Here is an 11834-nt window from a genome sequence, read left to right on the forward strand (position 1 = left end):
AACAAATATGGGAGGTTACTCCATGTAAATCTCTTCTTGCAAATTGTCGTTGAAGAATGCATTGTTGATATCTAGTGGATAAAAACGATCATTGTTGAAGAGTCACCATGGCTATTAAGATAACAAAAACCATCTTTTCCATGGGAGAAAAAACATATATGGATGGATCAAATACAATGGTGTCAAAAAAATGAGGTTAGAAGAGACAACAGTGGAAGAAGCCATGGATGAATGGGAGAGAGAAACCATAAAAAATCAAGATTCTCCTATCAAGGCACCGAAAAAAGGAAAAAGAGAAACCTCGATGCTCTAAATAACTGCCTGAGAGGAGACACTCTTTCTCCAACGCTCGATGCTCTAAAAAAGAAAACGAGCGACCTCGACGCTCTTAATTGTTACTAGACATGCCACCATGCACGATAGAGAAGGGAGCAAATCCACAACTTCATAAGGAGTTGAGAACGCGTAGGAGCTTCGGTGAAGGCTCGTGATGACATGGTGGTCACTTGGCTGAGACGATCAAAACCATGTGATCGTCGGTCAAAACTAGAACTTCGGTAGTGGCTACAATAGACAATGATGGTAGATGATGGCGCTGCCGACAGTGGTGGGTGTAGTGGCTGAGACAACATAAATTTTTTTTCTCAAAAGAACCTTAGGCTCTGATACCATGTTAATAAGTGGACTTTAAACTTAATTCAATCTCACAAAACCAGCTTGTGAGGTGAGGTTTGCACCCACTTATATACTCTAAATTAAGTGGGGTTATCTCTAGTCAATGTGAGACTTTCAACACACCTCCCTCACGTTGAGGTATATACATTTCGAGCGTGAGACTAGACATTAATGGATGATCCGATAGCGGGTGGAACAATATGCACAACAAACAACAAATATCGCTAAGATAGGCTTTAACCATAACTCTGATACCATATTAAATATAGTGAAAATTATATGTGAAATTAATCTCCCTTGTATTGAATATACACATGAAATCCTCTATTCATAATAAAAAAAATATAAATTAAACCCAAAATACAAATAAATATAATAATAAATTAACTAAAGATAAAAAAGAAATATAAAATAAAAATAATATATCTAATAGATTTAATTTTTAATTATTATATTCCGCTTTTAGTATTTTAGTAGATAGCTATTGGGTTATAGAGTGGACAAAACTCAAAGTAATTCATTTGTTTTCTTTCACCTCGGGTGCTTACACTGTTCCCTTTAATTTCTTTCCTGTGAATCCCTTTACTACCCTAAGTACTATACAAACTGATCTAATATCATCCGTCACCTTGTAAAGCTCAAAGAAAAACAAATTGAAGAAAAGGAAAATTCATGTGTCACTTTTGGATCAAAAAGAAAAAGTGCAGCATAAGAACACTTACCAATGTACTTTACTATGAAATGAACAACAACAACAACCCAAAATGCCAAAAATTTTATTGACAGCAAACACAATGAATAGAATGACTTGTTCTGAACCAAGCTCTCTCAAATAAACCAAGAACGTTCAAATGGTGAAGGCAACAAAGCTTCCGATAGCGTGCCACAAAAATAATAAAATAAAACAGTGAGACAAAATATATTTTTCATGGTGGGGTCAAAATCTTATCAAGACAGATGATTTTGTCCGCACAATCTATTTCCTCTTCTTTTGTGGGACCCTTAAAGATTTGCTGTCACATAGTTTCTCTATATAACAACATCACCTCTAATCCCCTCTTAAGTCTACCTTCTCCTCTCTCTACCTCTCTTTTCTCTCCTTTTCCTATCTTCATTTTCACCCTCATTATCCCATCTTCATTAATTTGCTTCTAGCTAGGTTTCTGAAACAACCTTAATACCTCAGAGGGCTAGCACATTGTCTTGTTTTCCCATAAGAACATGAAAGAGAATGGTAGAAAACTAGGTACCATGTCGCCATGTGCGGCATGCAAGCTTCTTCGAAGGAGGTGCACGAGAGATTGTGTGTTTGCTCCTTATTTTCCTGCTGATGAACCCCAGAAGTTTGGTAGTGTGCACAAGGTTTTCGGGGCTAGCAATGTGAACAAAATGCTACAGGTACAAATTTTTATGCACCTCCCCTTTCTCTATCATCGTATCCACGCATAATATTTCTGTCGTTTTCATCAAAATACGCTAGTAGAATACTGTTTTAGGTCCAATTCAACTTTTTCTATACATTGAATCAAATGCACAGTTGTAGAAAAATATTTCTAGGTTAAATTACGGTTTGGAATCATACTGGTGCCTGCATTAGGTCACTTTTATAGATAATTTCCTCTCTTACTGCTGTGCCAATTAAAAAACGTGAATATATTTTATGAAATTGTTGAATAGGTAAAAACAAACAAGGATTTTAATAATTATATTTTTCTACTTTTAAGAATTATTTTTCTGATAAATGAATTAATTAGTGAAATAGTATACACTCATAGGACAACTTAATGACATATCTTGTGCCTAGTTGCTTTTTTAATTAAATTATTTTTCCCATCTTAACATAATTGGTGAAATAGAGCACCAAAGGTGTACCACTGTGTGCAAAACCACCTATAATGGAAAAAGTTATGTTAACACCACTATTCACAATAACTCCCATTTGACACTTATTTTTCTTGATAAAATATTATATTATAATAAAATATTAATGTATTTGATCGTCAAATGGAAGTATTGGTGTCAAATTGCAAGCTCTCATATCTAATATACTAAGTAAAGGTTACTCCACATATGAGCAGAACCATATTAGAGTAGCATCGGAGATCAAGAGACATGGCATTTATCTGTGTGTGGTGAATCTATATATACTCAAATTATAGCATATATACGACTTCCTATCAAATTTTTTTGTATGTAAGTAACTATAATTAACCTTAAATTATGGAGAATATATATTCATCCCCTCAATTTATATATATATATATATATATATATATATATATATATATATATATATATATATATATATATATATATATATTGATTCTTTACGGAAGGTAGTTTTAGATTTTATATAACGAGTGTTTTTGGTAATTAATTTACCTAATCTTTTTACAGAAATTATCTAAATATCTTTTACGTATTTTCATGGGGAAAGAAATGTAATTTGAAATAAAACTAATTCTTAGAAAGAATTATATGTTAGTCTTTATATGTTTTTTTTCATGCCCTGGTCCTTTTTCATTTTCCCAGTCTTTATCCAAGTATATTAGAAGTGATTTAATAGATATGTAGATAATTTACCTATCAAAAAACAGTTATAGGGATCATTCATTCACTCTATTGATAACAATTTTTGTTTTTTTTTCTTTCGTATTATTTGAAACAACCTTAAAAATAGATTAGTTTAAAATGATCAGTTTAAAATTAACATTCATTACAAAATAACTTTAACATACAGGTCTAGTTTATCTTTAAAAAGTTTATATTAGTTTTAGAAGTCATGCAAGCGCCTCATAGAAGAGTGAGAGAACACAAACAGCATGCTTTAAACTCAACATGAACCAATTATTTGCAAACTTTTTAGTTATTAGGTGAACGAAAGTGATTGATTTTACATCTAACAACTTGGCCTATAATTTCACTTTGGGAATGAAACTAACCCTAGTTCCTGAGTAACCAATCCTATTTTAACTGCCATCCTTTGAAACCGTACATTAAATTACTAAAGCAACGTACATCAGTGACCTCTCCATATGTTTCTAATAATTGCAGAGGTTGCCACAAACAACTCCAAAAGTTTTGATTTCTTAAATTGAAAGTAGTTGTCCAAGAACAGTGAAAAATTGTTTTTGTTTCTCCCATATTTACTACCGTTATAGTGGTTATAATTACAGTTGAGGAAGGTCCTTTTAAATAAACTGTTTCCAATTCTCATTCTTTGTTAAAGTAAAGTATTACTGTAGCAGTAACACCCACCAAAGGATGAGAGATATATAAATTAGGTTTACCAGTTGAAGGAGTGTGAAGAGGATAAAGTGAAAAAGATGTTGCTAATTGCATCATTACTGGTGGTTATATGTAACCCAATTTGTTCAGCATCTATCTTTATGACCACCGCTAGGGTTTGGCTTTTTGTCTTGGACTCCTTGGGCAATGATAATTCCGTAAAAAAGAAAGTTTTAGTATGCTCATCTTTTCCTTTTGTCTCTAAAATCAGGGTTACATCGAAAGAGACATTAGAAATATGTCCAAAAGTGATGTTGATTCCCAGATAAAGATGTTTCAACCTGTCAATAAATTATTATTTCAAGTGAATTATTTTGTAAGCATGATACCTTCATGACATATTGACATATATATATGTCTAAATAAAAGAATGGTAAGAGAGTTGAATCCATTGAGCATGATCACAAGAATGTATGATTAATCAACCTTGAATATTCATCTGTTTACCTATAAACTTGCACGATTTGAAAGTCAAAATTTTACAGGATTACCTTTTACTTGCCCTAATTCTAGCATACAAACCAATTTCAGGGTTGCCTTTTTCGGTGGTTGTTAAGAAGTATATTGTATTTCAAAGTATTATGATTCTGAAATCGTTACACATAATATTATTGTCTCTATAGTCAACTGTTTGATATTTTTCTTTTCCACTCCAAAGGAACGAACTTCAACGTGCACCTTATCATCCCTTTTTTGACAAAGCATTTGATCAGTTTATTCCCAAACAACCCATTTGGTTTACATCATATCCCTCGATCTCTACAAATTCAAAAAGCTAGTTCATGCATCTTTGGTCAAAAATTCACAAGCATATTTATTTTTATTTTTTCCTAGTGATATGTTTAGGTACGTAAAGGCTTTTTCCCTCAAATTTTATAGCATTAACATGCGGACACACTAGTGCAAGCCACATATAAAACCTTTTCTTTTGCTCAACGGTCTAAACTCCCTATGAGCAAACAATCATTACCCTAAAAGTCACATACACGCCACATAATTATGAGATGTCATGTAATATGATAATTCACTTTATATAATTGAGATTCGATCATTTATATATGTTTCTTCCTATTTAATTTCTTACAGTATTTTTAATGTATATATGGTTGAATAAATAATATATAGAGACGGAAAAGTAAAGTAAAGTTTGTTATGAAAATTAAATAAAATGTTAAATGTGTTGGATGATTACATCGATCTAATGGGTGCTATAGTAGAAAAAAATGATAAACATATTACATGTGGGGTGCACCTATTATTACACTATAACATATGTTGGTTAAACTAGTATAATATTTTGGTTAGATTAATTGGTATAATTGTTACTTTATTCATATTTAAAACAATATATCAATTATATAACACATCATCACATAAACATACATGAAAAGACCTTCTGAAACCCTATAATCATCACAAACCTTCTAATGACGTGAAAAATTAATTATCACTTAGCTATGATAGAGACACATGGCATCCTAAATTATTTTTCAAGATAACAAATGTTTGATTAAACCAATGCAATATTTTGGTTAAATTGATACAATGGTAGGTTAAAGTTTAAATAAATATGCAATTGTAGTGATATATATATATATATATATATATATATATATATATATATATATATATATATATATATATTAGCACTCTTTTAATATTTATATTTTGAAAAAATGTAGGAATTACCTGAGCACCAAAGAAGTGATGCAGTAAGTTCAATGGTGTATGAAGCAAATGCAAGAGTGAGGGACCCTGTGTATGGATGTGTGGGAGCCATTTCCTCACTCCAACAACAAGTTGATGAGCTCCAAACCCAATTGGCACTGGCACAAGCAGAGGTTGTTCACATGAGAATGAGCCAATTCTCACCACCATCATCGGATCAACACCACCACCGTCAAGCCTCCCTAATGCCTCATGAACCCTCCAATTCATCATCAGAAAACATGTTCCAATCTAGCAGGGTCTTGTCTTCACAAAGCAAGTCTTTTTTTGGCATGGACATGGTCGTTGATCAGACCATCATGGGGCAATCTTTGTGGTCATACTAGCTTCTCTCATGGCATGCATGCCTTCACTTTCTTCATTTTCCTGTTGTCATTATTACATTATCACGGGCTTGCTTTATTGTCTGCCTCGTTACCACTTTTTCTCTGCTTTGTTTCCCTCACTATCATATATCTTTACCTTAGTCTCTTCTCATGACTCAAAGGACATCCATCTATCTCTCTGCATTACCAAGAGATGATCATGATGATTAGTTAGTCCTAGTGTAAATGTCTAAACTTGTAATTATGAGTAATCATATAATTAGTATTAAGTTGACTATACTTTTTCACTTCCTCTTCTTCACTATCTATGTCACCATTTTGTTCCAAACATCATCATTTTCGTGTGCTAGAGAGAACGAAAATCAAAGTATAAAAACTATTGATAAAGCTGGACGGGTCTTGCTACGATGAAGTAGCAAAAAAGTGTCTCGTGGGTTAGTCACTCGGGAAAATAATGTTGGATATATTAATATTTTAATTAACTTTGTCAAGATAAATGTAAATGAATTTAATTTTACTTGATGAATGGATGGAAGGAATGGTAGACAACCGTACAAATTTAGATTTTGTAGATCTTGGTCTAAGAATTTTTTGTTAAAATATACCACAGTTGTTGATGTAGTCTACTAGTATATTGGTATTAAATAATTGAAGGACTAATCCGTACGATGATGACTTAAAAAAATCCCATATATTTCCATCTATGAGGTAAAGGTGCATTTTTTTTCTATGTCGTTATTGTTCATTTTCTTTATTGCTCTTGGTTTTCTCGGCACCGCTGTTCCTTTCCTTGCTCTTTGTCATATACACCAACACCAACTTTTTGCATTTTAAAATTCAAGTTGGTCTACTGTTTTCTCTAGATATATATATATATATATATTTTAAATGTGTACGCATTTTATGATTGTTTTTAATTATAGGTTCGATTTTGAATTGTACCTATTGTATTGTATTGGGTCTGCTGGTATTAGTAAAATATATTGTTTTATTTTGAGTTAAATATGTTTTGGTCTATGAAGTATTACGAAAATTTGTAAATGATCATATTCAAAACTTTGTTTCTATTTGGTCCATTTACTTTCAAAAATATTGGTTTAGGTTTCTCTTTTCCGGTATTAAATTTTATCCTACGTGACAAATGACATTCTAGTTCAACATCTTGACACGTAAGGTGACACATGTTTAGTAAATTGTATATGTTCTAGTGTGTTACTCTGTATCTATAAAGAAGCGTCTCTTTAGAGTGAAAGGCAGAGTTCAAAGTGTGAGAATTCAGTGTTTAAGTTTCATATGTAAGAGATTGTAAGAGTTTATGAAACAATGTTTGTGAAATTTCAAGTTTTCATTTCTAGTCTTCTTTTTCGTGAAACTTGTCAGTTTTATTTCATTCTCATTATGTCTATATTGTTTGTATCTCTATTTTCATCCTATTATTTTAATAACTTCGGTTGTATTATCTTCTTGTTCTTATTCTTCTATTCCTTCTTTATCTTTGACAAAAAATTATCTTTATACCATCTATAATCTGATATTGTTGGCAGTAAAGGTTTGCTAATTGATTTGCGAACCTTTCTTTAAAGATACTTGGATCTCCTACAAAGTTTTGAATTATTGAGTAAATTAATGTCGAGACTACATCTTCTTGATTTATTTTAGTTTCTACACTATTGAAAATTGCTAATTTATCTTGTTCTGTACAAAGATTATCCCATCAACCTTTCAATTAGCCAGTGAATCCTTTTACAATAGCTATAGCCAGTGAATCCTTCTACAACCTTTAGTTTTATGGGCAATAGTTGCCATTGTCATTTGAGAAGTCAGATCTAAAATATCTTATTCACTCATTCCATCTTAATTTCATTTAGTTATTTCATTTATAGAGAAAGCAATTTATATCATTTCTCCTCTCTCTTCAAACTACACATCAGTAGTTGTAGATCGAGGATAATAATTTCTAAGCTTTGGGTATGTTTTTAACTTATTGATTTCTAATGTATTTACTGATGTTTTCTTTAGCTAATCCAATTTTTAGTTTAATTATTCTATTTTTAAATCTGTATCGCTTTTTAATATTAATGAATCCAATTTTGTTGTGGTACGTTGAATAACTTAAATATTGATTTTATAGGTTCTTTTGAACTGCTAGAAATTTCTTTTTGTGTCTTATTTTCAATTATGGTTAATTGTTTTGACATAATATCTAATATTGCACTACAAAAACCCTGAATAATTTCTGCGGTTTATGTCTAAAACCGCATGTATTTCTGGTGGTTATCCCTAAAATATAAGTTTTTAATTTTTAGAATACTTACAACCTATATCCCCTCCTCGCCTTCAGTCATTAATTTCGGGAATATTCCATCTAATCTAATTCTCTGAAACTATCTCTAAATCCTAACCTCCTTCCCCGCCTTCATCAAATTTTCCCCCAAACCCTTCACCCCACCACAATCTTCTCTTGCTTGGCTTCGTGTTCGTCTTCTCCTGCTCTCCATCGTGTTCGTCTTCTCCTGCTTGGTTGAGCGTGGAGTTGAAGGCGTCGAGGCGTCGAGCCATCTGTGGATTGAGCGAGTTCGAGGTGCTCTGGCGCACTCCCACACTGACCGTCAAGGTAAGACTGTGTTCGATCTTGGCTCTCTTGTTCTTTGTTCAATCTACTGATGTTCGATCTTTGTGTTGTAACTCAAAACATTTCATCTCTGGAGAAGTTGTCTCTTTTGGAGTGGTTTGCAAATGAATATAAACGGTTTGGTTTCACTCTTGAGTTTGTCACCGATAAATCTCAAGAAGGTTCACAGTTTTGTAGAGGTTTTGGTGGGATTGGTGGAATCTCGCGTTACCAGCTTGATATGCGAACATTTGATGATTTCTCTCATGATGGAGGCGTCTATGACTCTGAATAGCAATCAATGAAATACTTCCTAATGCTGGTGTAGGAAAGGGAGCCAAAATACCTGCACCAGTGTTGGAGCTGGTTGCATTCGCTGCTCCTCCTCCTCCATATCTGTCCGTAGTGTTGCTTGGAATGTTTGATTGTGAATCAAGGTTTAATTTTATTACCCTTTTTCTGTTTCATTTTTGGAATAGGTTTTAGATTAGGTATATTGTTCTGTTGAAAATAAAGCAAGTTTCTCTAATTCTTTTCTTAATATGGTTTTTTCATATGCTTTGCCTCTGAAGTGCCTCTTTCTGATATGAGTTACTTTCTTGTTCTCTTATCTTGCACACTCTGGCTCCACAAATTTCTAAAAAGCTTCTGGCAACACCCGGTGAAAATTTAGCATATCCTCTTACATGTAGTTTATTGCTATTATTTTTACTTAATGTGCGCATAATAATTTCTCTAAACATTGTTGTTTTTTGTTTTCTAGCTCCCCAGCTCTCTATTGCTTGCCCCCAGAAAAGCCAGAACAAATATATGTTCCTCAGAGAAACGCTGCTTGGAACCAAAGAAGGTCAGTACTCATCAACGAACATACACAACCAAAAATCTTTTATTCCGTTGGACATTTAATTTTAAACTGTTGAAAAGCAGAATGTAGACGTTGAGCTGTTTCTCATGCTTTCAGATCCCTCACACTGGCTGCCATCTTTCTCATATTCTATGCTATGCTAATACACTTTTCTTGACCATAGATCCACTGTGTGAAGAACTTATTTTTCTGGCTTAAGAATTGACTGATTGTTTCTTCATTGTTGGACATAATTGATGCCAATAACATTGTTTCTTAGAGACTTTATGTTAAAGATACATATTTTATTTGGATTATTCAATGAAGGATTTTTTTTATTTAAATAACGGATATCTAAACTTTAACCTTATCTTTTCGGTTGCCTTTTGAATTTGGAAACGTATTTTGTGGCTCTAGTTAATTTTGTCTTACTCTCCGAATTTATATTCGAGCTTAGATTGCAATCTTTGGCTATAGTTTTCTGTATTCTGGTGCATTCTTTTTTATGGTACAAGATTTCAAACAAATTGAAAGATTCTTTACATTATAGTTTTCATTGAACTTCAAGCTACCCAAAGTTTATATTTAGAACCTTACTTTTTACGTTATTCTGCCTTAAGGTGCATTTTTATTTTTACCTTTTTCAATTGAACATGATGTCACATACAGTTCTTTGTTTTTGTTGAATAATAAAATGTTTTTTTATTAATGATAAGGTGGCTAATGGATTTTTTTATTTGTTTCATGTTCTGAATTGAGTAATGGTTTTGTAGGTGAACCCAGATGCTTCGTTGTACGCAGTGTTTTGAAGGATGCTCAAAACCATACCCTCATCTGAAGTCCAGGTTGCCCCCTTCTTCTTCCTCATTATTTGATTTCCACCAATTGTTAACAAGTTTGATCAAATAAAATACATTATCTGATCAACGTTCCTTTTAATTTTGTAGATACATTGTTGTGTTTGATCCTTTGGATGGATCCTCAAACATTGACTGCGAAGTTTCTATTTGAACTGTATGAATTTTAACTTCAAATTGTCAAACAAAATTGTTGCATTTAAAAACTGAAAACATTACAATAACTGCCAGCATTTTCTGTTGCACATAGATCTTTGGAATTTATATGGTAAAGAATGAGGTTAAAGTAAGTGTTGAAGATGCAATGCAACCTGGAAACCAAATGCTAGCAGCAGGTTACTGCATGTATGAAAGCTCTTGCACGGTAAAACAGACAAAATCTGTGAAACTAACATATTTCCTTTTCACAATGAATTTCAAGGTTGTCCTGTTTTTCTTATACTAACATAATTGGAAGTTCCCTATTTTTCTAGTCACGAATATATGTGATTGGTATTGATGAAGCACAATTCTTCGATGACCTTTATGAATTCTGCCGTAAAGCTGCTGATGATGATGGAAAAACAATAATAGTTTCAGGATTAGATGGGAACACATGAGGTAATACTATATAGATTTAAAATGCCCCTTCTGTTTGGTGGGGTTGAAATAAAGCCAAACTTTTAGATGATTTTGAAAGTGTTCATAATAAGTTTTATGTTGTTGGTCATATGTATTTTGATTTTATAAAGAATATTGCTAACACTGTTACAATTATTGATTTAAATGATATTTTTCCTCATTCTAATATTCTTGGTTTAGCATTTGTCATTAATTCTATTAATATAACTGCTGTTAGTAATGTTGATTCTTGTTCATATTTAGATGCATTTTTTTTATAATGAAGTTGATTCTATACTTTTAAGATTAACAGCTCTTCAGTGTTAAAGATTTGAAAGTATGTTACAGATTTGGATTTTAGTTCTAATACTGTTGATATTCATGTGGATGCAGATTATTTTTGTTACTTGCTCTAGTCATTTTTTACCCATTTTAGTTTTTTTTAGAGTTCTCTTCATTTTGTATCATAGGTTTAAAGAGGACTTGGATACAATCTCATGTTTATGAATATTTAATATATACATACTTGATTTGTTCTTTTTAATATTAACATCATATTTTTCACTTTTTAAATAAAATTTTCTATTATAGGTATCTTTATTGACATCACAAGTCAATGAAATGAAGGCAATGATGACATGTTTAATTCTTAAATGTTATGAAACTAATACTGTGTATAAATTGTTTTCCTTTTTGCTAATTCTTTTTCGTAAGATTGATTGTAACATGTGTTTTTTAAAATATATTGATGTATATTAATTTTGATATTTTAAAATATATTAAAGATTAGTGATGCTATGCAAATTTAGTCACCAAGAATTGAATTTTCAACGTAAATAGTAAACTGGTATCATCTAGTAAACAGTGTTGGGACATGTTCATTGGTAAAAGAAAAATTCTTAAGA

The 11834-nt window shown here is 32.0% G+C and overlaps 1 protein-coding gene and 1 long non-coding RNA gene across 3 annotated transcripts; both read left to right on the forward strand.

Moving 5' to 3' along the window:
* The first annotated feature begins 1750 nt into the window (after nucleotides 1–1750).
* LOC108333427 (LOB domain-containing protein 4) lies at nucleotides 1751–6304 on the forward strand. Its single transcript, XM_052871190.1, has 2 exons — nucleotides 1751–2073; nucleotides 5646–6304. Exons 1-2 carry the CDS (start codon nucleotides 1897–1899, stop codon nucleotides 6015–6017), a joined length of 549 nt encoding a protein of 182 aa, XP_052727150.1. The 5' UTR covers nucleotides 1751–1896; the 3' UTR covers nucleotides 6018–6304.
* A 2082-nt stretch (nucleotides 6305–8386) lies between these two features.
* LOC128194830 (uncharacterized) lies at nucleotides 8387–10977 on the forward strand. Of its 2 annotated transcripts, none has more exons than XR_008246248.1 (5): nucleotides 8387–8631; nucleotides 9392–9475; nucleotides 10246–10317; nucleotides 10420–10486; nucleotides 10580–10977. It is a non-coding gene; the product is annotated as an uncharacterized LOC128194830 (long non-coding RNA). The 2 variants fall into 2 exon arrangements; XR_008246247.1 differs by lacking the exon at nucleotides 8387–8631 and adding an exon at nucleotides 9198–9289.
* The last annotated feature ends 857 nt before the right edge of the window (nucleotides 10978–11834 follow it).

This window comes from Vigna angularis, chromosome 11 (genome assembly GCF_016808095.1).
Source record: "Vigna angularis cultivar LongXiaoDou No.4 chromosome 11, ASM1680809v1, whole genome shotgun sequence".
NCBI lineage: Eukaryota > Viridiplantae > Streptophyta > Magnoliopsida > Fabales > Fabaceae > Vigna > Vigna angularis.